Raw genomic sequence first — 16,876 nt, 5'->3', positions numbered from 1 at the left:
TGTTCGGGTTTGTTAATATGAAATCGCTATTTCCTCCGGCTTGTATGGATAGACCATACCTGGTTTGTACATTCATTGGGTCTAATGCCAGCCAGGGCCAAAATGGCTTGAACATTTTTAAGAAAATCTTCATTCATACAACAAATAAAAAGCCCTTCGGCTATTGATCTGGGCTTGATGTCAGCCCTCTCTTTTTTTGTGAAACAACTTCACTGACATTTCATGAATATTTACCAAAGGGAGTCCTATCTGCTTCACAAATCTAAATCAGTGGTGCAAAAATTTATATCTGATCAAGAGAGGAAAATTTTACCGCCATTTTGTCCAGAGTGAATTATAGATTTACCACTGTCGCTTATCTGGTGTCATTATAAATGTAGGTGGTTTCCAAAGATGTCAGTTATTACGAACGTCTTGTATTGACGTGGGAGCCATTTACAATTTTCTATAAGTGATTGGTGGATTTTTCACCTACACCGCTTTAGATCACTCTTTTCTTCTCTCTAGCGTTTTTGATTGACACGCCAACTTTTACCAATTTAAGAGTTTCCTGTTTTCTCAATTAGTTGGTCGCGATTTGCTGTCAAGCCTGTCTAACCAACCTGACTAAATTGAAAAAAATTGTTTGCTCCGACGAATATAGATAGATGTGTGTTACGTGTTTCACGTCGAAGTTGAATTCACGTTTTAATTACAGTCAACAAATTATTGTAGAAAGCCTCCCACAATTTGTAGCTCTGGATTTTCGTAATTTTTTAATCATGCTTAGGATATTAGGCCCGTATGGGTTTAGTTTAAGGGAAATCTTTTTTGTCAGCAAAATTATTCTTTTTATCAGCAAATTTATTCTTTTAGTTCAGCAAATTTATTGCTATTGTGACCAAATTTAATTCTTCGTCTGCAAATTTATTTTTTTGAAGCAGCAAATTTAATCTTATTTTGTCAGCACATTTATTTTTTTGCAATCTGCAAAATTAAATATTTTTTTAGCTATTTTTTAGCAGCAAATGTATTTATTTCTATCAGCAAAGTTAATACTTTTGTCAACAAATTTATTTATTCGTCATCAGCAAAATTAATTGTTTATTTTAGCTATTTTTTTATCAATTTTTGGTGAAATGGATTTTCATATATTCTTTTCGTCACTAGTGGTGAAATGGACACCAAAACCCAATGCTTATCGAGCAACACCTCTAACCATTCGGCTATTGAGATATATAATCGCAGTGTAACAATTTTCAAAAGTTCATTTTTCGCAGCTGGTTGCAGAAAACGTTGTATGCAACACGTTGTGAAAGTGGTAGTTTTTGTCACATGCTTCGCTCGCTTCGCACGTTTGATAACATTACATCTAGTGACACAAACTACCACTTTTCGCAACTAGCTGCAGAAATTACTATTTCACGTCTTACGTCAACGTAAATAGTTATTGACACTACACGGACAATTCATTTCTTTTTACGAAATGGATACCAATTTTCATTGCAGTTAAAAAGCGTTTTAACACACCGAGCGATCCGGCCCATTGCCCCGGAGCGAAGCGGAGGGCCGCAATGCGAGCCGGGCGCCGGAACGGTGTCGGTAACTTAGGAGTTAATTTTTTTTCTCTCGCATTGTCTAATAATTAGTCTGTGTAATGAATTAGCCCATAAAGAGCGTTTTAACACGCCGAGCGATCCGTAAACTTAGTTAAAGTGAAATTATTATGAAAGGTGTGCATCCTAGAAATTACGCATAGCGAAATTACGAAGCCCCATTCAAATCGAGGGATAAATGCTTTTTTAGGCACTAGGTGTGTAGATTGTCACTCGATACCGCAGGTCGAGCGTGACAATACACATCGTGTGCCTAATAGATCTATCACCGAGTTGTGTACAACGTTTTTCGCAATAAAGGCAACGGAAAGTTCTACTTTTCGTCGCTTGTTGAGTTGACGTTTTCGTGTTAGTGGTGTTAGTGATATAATTTTATATGTCCTACTGCGGGACATATGCTGATTGAAGATAGTAATTTTCCTACTTATAAAAAAATAAATTTGCAATTGAAACACTAATAAATTTGCTGACAAAAAGCAATAACTTCGAGGTATTAATTTTGCTGTTCGAAGGCATTAAAAGTGCATATTACAAAACAATAAATTTGCTGACTACAAAGTAATAAATTTGCTGCCAGGGATTTGCTGCAAAAGAATTATTTTTGCTGCTTAAAGTCAGTAATATTGCTGCTCAGAAAGCAATAAAGATGCTGTTCGAGTACTAATAAGTTTGCTGAAAATAAGACTAATTTTGCTGATACAAAACACTAAATTTGCTGATAAAAAAGATTAAATTTGCTGCTAAAAAAAATAAACTTGCAGAAAAAAAGAATAAATTTGCTGATGAAATAAATAATTTTGCTACTAAAAGAATAAATTTGCTGACAAAAAAATAGATGCCTTTAGTTTAACATCACTAAACATAACAAATGATTAAGGGTATAAAACGATACCTTGGACGGTGAAAACATTTACTAATTTAAAGTCGAGACGAATAAACTATATTTTGAAATAAAGGTTTTATCAAGGCAGCTGCCTTTGTTTCTTTCCATCAGGAATCTATTTCACAACCCCGCCAGTAATAAAATATTCACTGTACTACACAGTAAACAGGTGTCGGGTCGGTTAATTAAATCTGCAGCCGTCGTTAGGAGTTTTATGTTTAGTCTTGTCGAAATTAAAGTCGGTAACAAGTAGATCTATCACACCTCTTCCATACCATACTAAGTACTTATTGCTCCTAATTGTACGCACTTATCTGGTCGTGACCTGTAATTCGGAAAAATACCCGAAAACGGAGATGAGACGAGCGTGCGCATAAAATAAATCTTAATTTTTGCACTCCCAATGGTTGACCAACTTCCCAGTTCTAGAACTGTAGAATTTTGACGGATTTCTGAAGTGTTTTGGGTTCTGTTTAAGACTTCTGGGATTATTGAAAAGGTATTGTATTGGTTCCCGAAATTCTACAAATCCACATTAGAATTAAAGGAATTTGAAAGAGTTGGGAGGTCTTTTTTAGATTCCCTTCTGGACTTTTAAGGGTGTCGGGGAATCTCGCACACGCGATCATAGTATGCGTCCTTTTACGACATGTAACGAAAAGTCATGACTGTGCGAGATTCACCACTTAGAGGTGAATCTCGCACACCATGAATTTGTGTGGTGTGCGAGATTACCCTACCCCCTTTTAAGATTATTGATGTAGTGGCATCTTTGTTCCCGAAATTCCAGTACTCCAATTGGTCCACCATTTCTAGAATTCAAGGTATTTTAAGGATTATTGAGGTTTTTTTGGTTATCTCCTGGAATTTTGGGATTATTGAGGTGGCAGTGTGTTGGTATTTACAGCTCAAAATCCTACATGATCCGTCATCTTCCCAATTGTAAAACTCAAGGAATTGGAAGTGCTTATCGAGGCTTATTTGGGTTCCCTTCTTTACTTTGAAGATTATTGCACTATGTATCGTACTTGGGCTACGCAGGCAATAGGGCCAAGTTCGCGATAGGGTTACGGACACATTATGATAATGTACGCAGTATAGGTATACGGGATTCTTTAAAAATTAAAATGTATGCTAAAACTAATGAAGTAAAAGATTTTCTTTCGAAAATGCGTTGTTCAAAAGAAGTAACACCTTCGATAATAGTACTGGATACATGGTTACCGTTCGCCTCTTATTTCCAACTATAACAAAAATGTTCACATACTTAAGGATTGGTCGTGATTTATTGATGAAGCATTTTATTGCGTTCGCTGTAAGTAATTACCAACCGCCACATACGGTATTCCTACTTAAATAAAAAAAAAAATTGCCTGAAGAGGATGTTGACTCTTATTCAAAAGTCACTTGTTCGAAATTAAGGTCATAATTGCTTTTTCCGTTTTCGTGACGTCATTGGTGCAACCTTTAGAATGCCAGTGCATTTTTGCTTAGCATCGTTTCAAATGTGGAGCATCATGTAACACAAAAACAACTGAAATTTAAGCAAAAAATGAACAAAAGAGAATGGCCAAAAATACAATTATTATGCATTGACCCGGTCTCTCTGTGCGACCCATACAAAAGGAAGTATGTGTAAACGCAGCAAAATCGAAGAAAAAAAAAACAATTTAGTTTGAAGCAATCAAACGAAATTTCATTGCCAATTTCATTCATTTGCTAAATCACATGGCATTCGATTGAGAAACTGCACGTTCAACACATATGATAATGCAATGCAATGTTATTAAATTACAGAGAATGAAGGAAAAAAACGATCCATTTAATTATTATTACCAGCCATACATTATGTTACAGAGAGTAAATTTGAAATAATTCGTTCGGCTGCAAGCGAAGAAAAAACAGTAACCGAATTTAATAGTAGAATAGGTAAGTGAATTTTGCGACAAAATTCGTTCCGATTAAGGTAATAAAATCTAATTGGCATTGTTTTGTAATATCTCACTTTTTCATAGTTCTCTAAAACAATTCAGCCGACAACCAGAGTCGATGCGTCGTTTACGGTTTACTTACTTAGATATAACATCTGTAATTGGAACGAATTTTTTCTAAATAAATAACTCAACACAGTTCCTGTGTAGACTCTTATGCATTCCATTTAACTTGCAATACCTTTGAATGGCAGACTTGCATAATGTTTACTCTGACGAATTGACAACAGAAGAAAAACTTCTTGACGAACCAATAATTGAATGTGGACCCAGCATCTTCTAGGGATTTACAGAGCGCGACCGACTCTTTTTTGGAATTCAAATTGAATCTCTATGCAAATCATTACATTTCGAACTGGTAATATATATTATGCATCTGTTGCCAAGATTGGTATTTTGACGTGTAGGACATTATTGTCCTAGCCGAAGGCGTGGGCCATCATGCCTACACGTCAAAATAACAGTCTGGCAATAGGTGCATATCATATTTTATCTGTCGAGAACAGATATGTCGAGATAAACAAAAACTCCCTAGAGGGATAAGCTCGAGATTATCGTTCTAGACAGATAATATATATTATCTACCTAGGTGAAATAATAGCAGTGAAAAAGTTAGGCTTACCACAAAGAGACATATAATAGTAGATTATTCACCTCTGTCCACATGTTTATTTTTATTTAGTCACTTGGGGAGTTGTTGCATGAGCCGAAGGTGAATGTTATAACCCCAAGAGTCTAAATAAACATTTGGACAGAGGTGAATACGCTATTTTATCTACCAACAGCGAAATAATAGCACTTTTTCACTGCTATCATTTCACCTAGGTAGATAAAATCATTTATATAAAATCCCACATCTGACTGTAAACCAGAAGCAAAACAAAGCTCATCGCTTATATTTCTCGCTGTTGTCGATGACAGACAAGGTTCTTTTCCAGGTCAGGCTTCCTTTTACATTGCATAATAATCTGTATTACACTGCACCCTGGCATAGTACTTTAGCCTCGTCGGTACTGAAACGTATTTAACTAGGATAAATAACGGTAAAGTCTTGAATAACAACTTTTCACTTTTTATTACACGAAGAGCTATTGAGTGTAAATACCGATGAAGTTCATTGTTGTATCGACTCTGTGTCAATGACAGTAATTATAATGAGAGAGGTCAATAATCACTTGCTGAAAGAAAATGCACAATTAAATTTTCTCCAGTGGTCGATGGAACAAAGTTACAATTTCTTTACATCGGATCGTAACATGTCAGCCAATTTAATTATTATTTTTCCACAAATTACCTTCCAATCCGAACAAAAGTATTTTCACTTCAGATATGAAATTTATGGTTTTTCTGATCAAATTATAGAGGAAAATGTAGTGATTGTATGTAGTGCCGTCTCTGTAATGGGGCGAATTGGGGCGACAAAATTCCGAGAACTTCGTGAAAATAAATCCAAAGGACACAATGCGTCTATCTACTACTTACTTCTGATCTGACTACTTATGTTTCAAAATATTTTTGGATTTAGGTTACATGGCTTTTCGTCAATCAACGACATTTAACAAAATTCAACGAATATTTGTGAAATTTAACGAAACTTTTCAAAATTTCCAAAATTTCAACGAAATTTGATAAATTTAACGAATTTTGAGAAATTTTGCATTCAACGAAATTTGATAAATTTAACGAAATTTGATAAATTTAACGAAATTTGATAAATTTAACAAAATTTGAGAAATTTAACGAAATTTGAGAAATTTAATGAAATTTGAGAAATTTAACGAAATTTGAGAAATTTAACGAAATTTTAGAAATTTAACGAAATTTTAGAAATTTAACGAATTAATCTGCTTTGTTGGCGCAGAGGGCAGATAATCGTATGTTTTTAGAACAAAAAGATTTTTCTTTGATTTTCAAGGATTTTCACACCATTTAAAGAATAGGCTATGGCCGACTTTTTGTCAACTCAAGCACTTTTTCCTATAATACACAAGAGCGTTTTTCCCATTTATTCAAAAAATGTTATTTATTGTCCCTATTCTGGGCGCCTCCGACCTTTCGAAAAGAAGACCCTGACTTTCTGGTTAAGTACTTTCAATTTTCAGTCCGTTTAGATTGTTAAACTGAATCAGAAAACGAGGATTCTTCTGGTGTTATAGTTCTGATAGACATTCTAACGTTGACGTTACATTACAAATTGTTTGACTTATATTCGTTTCGAAAAACTGGTTAAAGGCACTTACAAGTTTATTGTGAACATTTATAATTCTCCGTTTAGTGCTGTAACTATGCCATCGGTATTAAATAATCGAGTAAATTAACAGTACATTCGGAAAAAGATGGTAAACAAAACCAGAATGTTGATTGTGGCTAAATGAAAAGTATATAATTTAATCGATGAATTTAGTCTTCTCCGTCCTATACCTGAATGTAATAACCACTCCGCCGTTCAACTTTTTCCCCATTCACATCGAAAACGTATTATACCTCCTTTACACACACGAAAATGTTTTCGCAAAACTTGCTACATTAAACTCTCTGCACGGTCGCTATAAACGGGTGCGCTTGATCTTGAATAACAGTTTGCGTCAACCCATGTGTATCGCGGTTTTATTATATATCGCAATGAAACAATCATTATATGCACATGAAATTCTTTCACTCTAAACTGATCGGTCGAATGTGCAAGAGGTTTATTTTTGAGTAGAAAAAAACAAAATTATTTGCCTTAAATATTGACTGGATTAATTGAGTCGTTGGTGTTTTTTACGACGCTTTTTTTGGAAATATAAAAACAAACTCACGTCTATTTGCACCGTTTGTAAAAATTTTGGAATTATTTTTTTTTTGATGGTGGGGTCGTTTATAAGTTTACTTGATCTTAAACGCAGCTCCAGATCGGTTTTACGCTCGTTATGGTTAAGATGAAAGGAAGGGAAAGTACTTAACGCAGAATGTATGCAGCAAATTATCGACTGGATTACCAAAATTATGAACATACAGATCAGACGGAAGTGTTCGATCAGTGATCGGGTGTAATGAAAATTTGGGATATTTTGTGAGGAAAATTGAAATTGAAAATCTGGATCAACGGAAGATGTGTTAACGAAATGCTAAAAATGAAATTTCTTGTTGTTTTGATGATTTTGTTTGTGATTGACGGTAAATTGTTGTTTAATTGATCGTTTTCGATCGAACGGTTTATCGATAAAATATTCGAAGTGTTAATTCTGGTTTGTCTTTTGTAGATACGGAAGAGTTTATGGGAACTGGAGTGTTCGATATAAATCTATTCAGATGTATGCTTAAAAAAGAATATTCGTGTCCGCATGAGGATATTGACTTTGTTATGTACACACCGTAAGTTTGTTTTTAAATTTTATTATTTTTTGGTGTGTGAAATTTGTGGATTAACGACTGGTGTTAGGTCAACCTTCAATTTTGAGTTTTTTTTTTTCGTTTTTCATCTCTGTTTGACCTTTATTTGCAATCAATATTAAAGCGCATCGTGACAGGATTTACTAAATCTTGTACTTCTATTGTTAAAAACTTTTTCAATTTTTTGATACGAAATCTATTACTTCACTTCATCCGTTAGATGTATTTTGCAATATAAATCATTATTCCGAGTTCATTACTTGTTTTTGAAGTCGCTGTCGTTAACAGATGACTAGTTGTTTTGTCTGACATTATTATGTGTAGATTGTTTTCCGTGCAACGAAATACGGCGAGGCTTTTGTTTGAAAACAAACCCAACCAATTGTATGCATCTCCAATTATGGTCAATGTTGAACAAAATACTTCTAGAGGTTTGACTCTATTTCAGAAATAGTATTTCTCTTGTGGAAATTCAGCTCTTGCTTCATCCTCACAAATAAAACCTTGACCCCAAATGATAGGGAATTATTTTCCTTAATTGCTGAAAAATATAATTTCCTAATCTGACTCCTCTGACTTTTGAGTGAAGAAACTTTAAACATATACCAACACGTTATGGGTGTCCAGAGACCATTTGGTACCTGCTACAATATCTAAAAAATTGGTTTTTCAGTAAAAATAATTTACCAGAGATCAGGTGCAGGTTTTAATGTAAGTTTGCCATAGCAGCTAAGGGTTTTGTCTACTCGCAAAAGTTTTTACATAATGAAGGCAGACAATTTTCAAAAAAGTTAGCTCTGGTCAAGACACCATGCACTCGTTTGTCTAGATTTAAGATACATACCAAAGTCTGTTAAGATACTATAGAAAATTTAAGTAAAAAACATACTTCAGATACTTTTGTCGTGTCATTGTCAAATGGAGTGTGCGTTCCTTCACCATTTTAGTCTAATATAGAACGGCAAACGAACCGTAAAATCTATTACTTCTGTTGTTAAAAGTATATCGCTTAGTATTTGATATACAAATCCTTTACTTCATTCGTTTTAACATAGATTACTGTCGATAATAGATGATTAACCGTTTCTGAAGCATCAGGTGAGCTGGAAAGTTTAGTTTGCATTCAAATGCAGGAAAACTCAAAATTTAAACATGAAAGGAGTTTAGTATCACTGTTTCGAAATGTTCTATTAATCATTTTACCAAAACTTGGGTACCTATGATGTCTCAGGTGGCGGCATGATTATGTAAAATGTGAATAATTTAGTAAGTCTATCGAAATTTGATTGAAATAAAAGAAGAGTTCTACTAGTGCTATCGAACTCTTTCAACATCATACGGATTTTAATGTTAGTGCCCTGTTTATCTCAATACAACAATCTCTGCAGTATGTAATATTTCTAGTATGATGTTTGGATTACAGTCGGTGACTTTGAAACTTAGTTTTGTTTTAGCTGTTTTTCAGCTAATACACTAATACAAACAACCGTGTTTTTGCACAGATAGAACCTAGACCTAGACTTATATCTATCGGGGATTAACAGTTCGAGACCGAATCTTTTTTGGAATTAAAATTTAATTCCCTCGGTAATTACTTTTAATACATTTTATCACATACGCGCGGTGTTCGGATGTCAAAATTACTTAAGTAGAAAAATAAGTCAAAAATTACACTAGAGGTCTATGTTGTTGTCTCGTTTTCGCTGTGATAAAATAGAGTACACACTTGTCACTATCAGCCTCGGCAAGTGTCGGCAAGCCTCGGCTTCTTCGTGACAAGTGTGTTGTATATATAGAATTGATAACATTATTTTAGAAGTGTCAATTGTACAGAGAAAAAATCGAAGTGGGATTACAGCTATCAAAAATTAGGTATTATCACATTTTTGTTTTATGTAGGATCTGAAATTTCTTGTCCCAAGCATTCTGACAGCTGTTATATTGAATGAAATATTTGAATTTTTTCCCAATCGAAATTTTTGTCGCACACATGTAACGACCAGTTTACTGGGATACAAACCAAAAAACCATGTAATATCAAGACTGTCAAATCTGTGAATTTAGAAATTATGTAGAATCTGTTGAAAACGAAAATGTGATAATAAGTAAATTTTTTTAAGTGTTAATTCGTTTTTTAACTGTCCCTAAAAAATCGAAAGTAATCTCACACTGACCTGATCCTAAATTATTTTATTTTTGTATGTCTTTAAACGGTTCTACCACTGCCACGCGTGTGTAACTATTTCACCCGTATAAGCAAGTATTAACAGTTTTAATTGTATGAGTGGATCAGCTGAGAGACAGCTGAAACAAAATGTGTCATTCATTTCAAAGTTGCCGACTGTAATATTCAGAAATTCTGAGGAAAACCTCTTTTGATCAGACAAGATATTAACAAAAACATTCCATACAAAACTTAAGTGGCGATGGCGCTAAAAAATTAATTTTTTTTCACTTGCCTTTTTGTTGCTATTTCTGATGCAATGCAATTTGCTACAATTGTTTTTACTAAAAAGAAAAATTGAAAAAAAAACTGAATTGAGTTCTTGAAATAATAAATAACTCAAACTCAGACATATTACAAAACAATGGAGATAAATAGCGCAGAAAGTTATGCAAAAAGCAAACGGTTGATAACACAAAATGAAGTGCGTGTAATTGAACTTTATTGTACTTGATGCTCATTATGCATTCGTTGTTTGCTGTTGTTTTACTTTATTTTTTCAATTTCGTCTTTTTGTAAGCCCTTTGCGTTAAAATTTATATTCATAACAAAATGTTAACATCGGTTTTATGGTTGTTGGTTTTGCTTGTGACAACAAATTGACGATAAAAATTATTACTCGAAAAAAAAGAGAAAAATTTGTCTCGTTCTGAGATTTTATCATGTCCTGCAGACGTGTGCCTTACCGTATAGTGAAACCATTCAACGATAACGAAACGTAAACAAGAAATTATTTATTAACAAGACACAGGTTATGCACAAGAAATTTTCTTTTTTCATTTTAGTGGAAAAAAAATTAAAACAAAAATTAATAAACAAAAAAAAAATGAAAAGCATGAAATGGATAATGATGATGCCAAGACTTTTAATTGATAATAAAAATGCCATGGATATGTTTGGATATTATACGATTAATTTGGAGCATGTAAACGAAATGGTGATGGGTGAGCTATATGAGAAATGTTTATGAACCATGAATCGAACGATTTACTCAGCACAACAACAATGCCGAGTGTATTTTACCTCTGTGTACACGAATCTAAGAAAAAGTTCATTTGCATATTACATCTAGCAAATAAAACATAAAGATCGTAGGCCCACTGTTATTAACGCGATCTGCATAATTACCGTTTTTATTATTGAAAAATTTGTAGCCCAACCAGCCCATCGTATTATAATAATATTGTAAGTGTCGCGCGTACATTCATTTTAGTTGTTTTAAATGTTTAATAAAATTGCATGATCTCGCCTACCACCAAAACTTTCAGAATTTTATCGATTTGTATAACAGATAGAAATGTGGACCTAGATCTTAATCTTTTGGGTATTAACAGTACGCGAATGGATCTTTTTTGGAATTAAAATTTAATTCCCTCGGTAATTACTTTCATTTAACCCCAAATTATAAGGTCCTAGAGAGATGAGACACACATTAATTGACTGTTCAAAAACAAATTGTAGATGTGGTGACGTCTGTTATTATTAGAATGTAAACTGAAACTTCAAAAGCATTTGTTGTGAAAAATGTTGTGTTGACATTACAACTAAATTTCTCTCCCGTTGCGAAAAAAATAGAACATTTCTCACTTAAACTGTCACTTTGTTTATGTTTTCAAAAATGGTATGGAAAATTGATTGGTCGCGATTTCGCTCGAATTAGAATTTACTACTTCTCCCAGTGGTGAACACAACATTTATGTGCGAGGTGTGATCTACGGTTTTTCTTCACGAAACATTACCATACCATTTTTCATAAAATAAACAAAACTATTTATCTGACGAGATTTGAACCCGGGACCTCCAGTACACCAGTCGAGAATCATTATACTGAGCTATTGCTCTGTTAGTCTTTTCAGAGTTTATTTCTAACAGTTTTTACCGAGAAAATACCCTGAAAGGATTATATGTGATTTCTAATTGCAGATTTATTTCGAAAAATCGGATGAAACAAAACTCTGTGTGAGCCAAAAAAAATCGCGATTCTAATATATTCTTGATAGAATTAAGGGTGGTTCAGTTTTCTATGTCAATAAAATTGTGGAAATTGTGGAAATTGTGGAACTGGTGTCGTTAAAAAATTTAAAGCGTTTACAGACGTGAAATAACATCCGTCGAACTCATCATTCTACACATACACAAAAGATTTGAAGTTCCTTAATCGATAGCAGGGTATTAAAATTTAATCCCAGAAAAATTGCTTATTGGAAGTAAATATAGGCACCTTGGTTTACCATTGTCATCTGTTATCGGCAACGACGAGAAAAATAAACAATTAACTCTAGCGAATGTGGTCTTATATGGATTGTATGCTAAAACTATTGAAGTCAAAGATTGTACGTATCAATCTACAGCAAATGTTCAATCAAGCGAAGTAATAGACTCGATAAATGAAACTGGTAAAACATGCTTGCTCTGTCGAAGAGAAAATTTAATTCAGATCAAAGATGAATTCCAATTGCACTTTTCCTTTCAAAATGATTCGCGTAATTCGTAGTCTTTGCGGTCTCATGGTTGCGTTATATACATATCTAATTGCGCTAAGAAGATTACGAATTCAATTTGAATGATGTCTATGATTATCTCCGATATGGCTAGTTAACAGCTGAGGAAACAATCACACACATTGCTCGAGTAAACTGTGATTTGTTTTAACTTAAACTAATAGATGTGCATGCGGTATGGTATTTACGTTAAGTGGAACTAATGATGTGGAGTCCACAGCATGTATTGATTAGGCAGTTTTAAGTCATACGTATCGACAGATCATTATGAGCATGATTTGGTCGTAATATCTGCCACGCACTGTAAATAAATAAAAGTGAAGTAAAAACCAAAACCCCAATTCCATGCGTAAAAGAAAGCGGCGATAATAAATAAATTAGAGAGCAACTACACAACGGCTAGCATTAACCGACAATGAATTATTATATTTTAAAAAATGTAATTCAAAGAAAACATTTTTCAATTGAAATTATAAAAATTTATGGCGGCAATTTTGTTGTGGCATTCACATAAAAATAATGGTTTGCAAAATGATTTTATTTATTTATTGGAAATTAGTTCATCCGCAACTGCGCATGATGTATGTATTAGGGTGGTCCAAGAAAAAACTTTGTTTCATTTTCTTGGGTCATCCTAGTGATTCTGAAAGCTCGTGACGAGATTGGCACAAAAAAAATTGAATACTTTTGTTGGGTTACGAAAGGAAGGTCGTCTTCAAAACAGACAAAAACAGTACGAAATCACTCCTTAATCAATCAAATTTTTGTAGTTCTTAAATGGACATTAGAGAATGTAAAAAAACGTGATAAGCATGATTGACTGACGTATAGCTCACATTTTCAAAAGAATATATTTAAAAAAAATTTCTTATTAATTTTAATCAGAAATAACTGAACTCTAGCTTATGTTGCTTAGGACAGCCCCTACTAACTCCACTATGAACCACACATTCCTCTGTTGTCAATTTTTTCGGCTGGGCAAATTCCCTAAAAAAAATCTGTTTTAAACATCATCATTCAAGAGTGTTACTTCGAAAATAGTGTTTTTTGCGTTGTTTGAACTCTCCTGCATAAATTATGTCCATTTAAGAACTACAAAAATTTGATTAAATCAATTCCGTACCAGCTCAAGTAGGAAAAATGGAGTCTAATTACACAACAGCGCGCTGCCAAGGCTAGATACATTTTCTTACAACTACTTCAGAACTTGGGCTAAAAAGCTGAAGTAGTGGCAAACCATAGTTGCAAAAGTAGTCGCAAAACAATCTTTTTGCCACGATTTTTACCCCTTCAGCTGATGTAGTGGCAAAAGTAGTTGTCAAAGTTTTGTAACCACAATTACTTTAGCTAAAGTAGTGGCAAATGAAGTTCTCTAAAGTTGTGGAACTACTTTGGTAAAAGGTTGAATTCTCTAACGATTACCTCAAATTTTCCTCCATTAGTTTATTTCCATAAAAGGATTGTTGTTCATTGGTGGGCAAAACTTTTGTGTCGCAAAACAATCTTTCGATAGCTGTAGAAACAACTACTTCAGAATTTGGGCTAAAAGCTAAAAAAACTGGAAAAGTAGTTACAAAAAGACGTATCTAGCCTATAATCTATCCTTGACAGTGTTGTCAGATTCCGTTCTTTGCAGATACTTTTTACAACGACTTCAATTTCGTACTGATTTAGTGAAGTCTATTTAGGAGACACCTTCTTTCTGTAAGTTTGGGATAATTAACAAATTGATTTCAAACAAAAGGCTTTCCAGAAAACAAACTCTCTGAAAAAATCGAATTAGGGAGCAAAATAAGTTTCAGAAACTCTGCTTCTTATTATGGCTTGTAAAACAAAGTGTGAACAAAGTAGAAGAGATTCACAAACGTTTTTTCCACCTCAATAACTGTAGTGTCCACACAAATTTAGACCACCCTAGTGTGCATACAATGTTCATTTAACAATGTAAATAAAAACAACTTACCGCACTTTACAGAAAACAACGACGCGGTAAGCTAATAAATCCATTGGACCCAGACTCGTTACGTCGTGCCAAATTTAAATCGTATGAAGAAACTGCATTCATTGTCCACGGTTTCAATGGCAGCCATGTGGATAGGCATATGAGATATTTACGAGACGGTATAACGATACTATTCAACTTATAATCCAAATGTTTAATCGGGCGTTGTGCCGTTGAATCATTTTTTTTTTCTTTTGGCATTTATTTAGCCTATTTGTCTAGGAAATTTAATGTTATTATGGTCAGTTGGACGCGGCTAACATACTATCCATGCTACCTGTCCGCACTATCAAATACGAAATTAGTTGGTCAATGTGCAGCTCAGGTTAGTCATATTATGTGATGTTCGCACGACCGATCAATAAAGGCAATTATCTTCAAAGGTCTATGCATTTCTAACGCATCATGGTCAAGACAATCAACAAATCACCTGCGTAGGTCATTCACTTGGTGCACACATCTGTGGCATGGTGACTACGCATCTGACTACAAGGCAGCATAAAATCATAGGTCGCATATTCGGCGTTCAAATGAGTGTTTGTACATTACGTCCGTGGGTCCAAATTTTTGTTTTGACGAGTTGGGACGTTATAGCCCGACCCGAAGCGGAGAGCGGTATTTTTACTCGTCAAAATAAAAATTTGGACTGACGTACGTACTGTGCTTTACGTGATTAGGCAATGTAAATGCATATTTCATATGAGCGAAGTGCCATTTACATTACCGTAACACGTAAAGGCCTAACAACTGAATTCAACGTTTTTTTCTCTCGAATTTTAAAGGTCTGGACCCTGCAAAGCCATTGATTGAACGTCAGGCACCGCGATCGTATCGATTGACGCGAGACGATGCAGACGTAGTACAAGTGATACACACCAATTCGGGTGGTCTCGGACAGGTGTCGTTCAGCGGTTCATTGGATCTGTGTATCAACGGAGGGAAACAGCAACCATTTTGCAAAGGACACATCATTCGTACGTACATTCGGGAATGTTTTCTGTGTTCAAAGTAACGATTGATTTCACTTGCAGGGCGGAGTCGATGCAGCCATTTCTTAAGCGTGTGCTATTTAGCGAATGCAATCTTTAAACACAAAATTTTCCCCGCAGTACCTTGCCCGCGAGGCTGCACAAAAAGCAATCGACTACCTGTGACGCAGATAACACCGTACGGTTCGAAATTAGTTCAAATGATGCACATTGGTCAGGATGTACCAGAAGAGTAATTTTTGAAATTCACTTTTTTCCACCATGACTTCGGTAACACACCAAAAAAAAATGTTTAATTTCAGTACGATTGGAGGATTTTGCGTGAAAGTTGACTTTGCCAAACATTGTCCGTTCAATGATACGTAACGACAGCTTTTTGAATTTGCCACACGATCTACAAAAACGCTTTCGGTGTGAGAATAATGAACTTAAAGAGTGTAGGAAATTAAATTTTAATTTTAAGTTTTTTTTATACAACAAAGACGCACGTTCGTCTTTCATTGAGGAAAATCAAAAAATTAAATAAAATTAATTTTTTGTCGTAAACTTTTCTTTCACTTCCTCTGGTCTCTGTTAAATCATTCACACAGTAACCATAATAATGATACGGCGAATCGTTCCGCTGGAAAACTCAAACTTATGATCATTTGTTATCGACTGCAACCGGTAAGATAAATGAGTAGCTCTAGCTGGTGTTTCCCTTTATGCAGGGGCGCCGACTTCTAGGTGGCGTTGGGTGCTCAAGCACCCGACACCAAGATTCGTTGGGTGCGTAGCACCCAACAGATATTTGATATTTTTCTTAATTAAATAAACTAACATTATTGCCACTGTTTCTGAATTGAAACAAAAAAAGCCTTCAGACATTTTTCGGACCTTCACAAGCAATAATAATAACGTTTCTGTGTGAGTTGTCTGGAATTGTAGTTTTTGTATTAGTTTTGTCTTAGCTTGGTGTTCCACTTCAGCACTTTCCTAATGTAGAACCGAGAAGAAACGTGCAGAAATAGTCATCTATATTACAGACGATATGTTTAAAAATAAAATCATACGAGGAATATGACAAAGGCTATGAAGAATACTTTTGTAGAAATAGTCATTTACGTCACAAGGACAAAGGTCCGAAAGTACTTTTCCATGTGACGTATTGAGTTTTTCATGCTTGCTATGGGAACCGAAAGTAGAAAAATGTTTACTTTCGCCCCTCAAAATTGACATTTTTACTTTCGGTTCCCATAGCAAGCATGAAAAAGAAATAGTATGTCAGGACTTTTGGTCAGGGCGAGGGCGACCTGGATTGGGTACGAGTCCGACTT

General features: G+C 34.5%; 1 protein-coding gene across 3 annotated transcripts; it reads left to right on the top strand.

The window, feature by feature from the left end:
- The first annotated feature begins 7,057 nt into the window (after positions 1-7,057).
- Positions 7,058-16,106, top strand: LOC119075376 (pancreatic lipase-related protein 2). Of its 3 annotated transcripts, none has more exons than XM_037181809.1 (9): positions 7,058-7,283; positions 7,358-7,628; positions 7,715-7,826; positions 14,545-14,690; positions 14,781-14,896; positions 14,955-15,081; positions 15,354-15,545; positions 15,603-15,792; positions 15,863-16,089. In XM_037181809.1, exons 2-9 carry the CDS (start codon positions 7,577-7,579, stop codon positions 15,924-15,926), a joined length of 999 nt encoding a protein of 332 aa, XP_037037704.1. In that variant the 5' UTR covers positions 7,058-7,283; positions 7,358-7,576; the 3' UTR covers positions 15,927-16,089. The 3 variants fall into 3 exon arrangements, with proteins under 3 accessions (XP_037037704.1, XP_037037703.1, XP_037037705.1); XM_037181808.1 differs by having other exon boundaries at positions 7,058-7,287; XM_037181810.1 differs by having other exon boundaries at positions 7,058-7,628; positions 15,863-16,106.
- The last annotated feature ends 770 nt before the right edge of the window (positions 16,107-16,876 follow it).

The sequence above is a fragment of the Bradysia coprophila genome, unplaced genomic scaffold, assembly GCF_014529535.1.
Source record: "Bradysia coprophila strain Holo2 unplaced genomic scaffold, BU_Bcop_v1 contig_200, whole genome shotgun sequence".
In the NCBI taxonomy this organism is placed as follows: Eukaryota; Metazoa; Arthropoda; class Insecta; order Diptera; family Sciaridae; genus Bradysia; species Bradysia coprophila.
The sequence above is the reverse complement of the archived record's forward strand: the minus strand, read 5'-3'. Positions and strand labels throughout refer to the sequence as shown.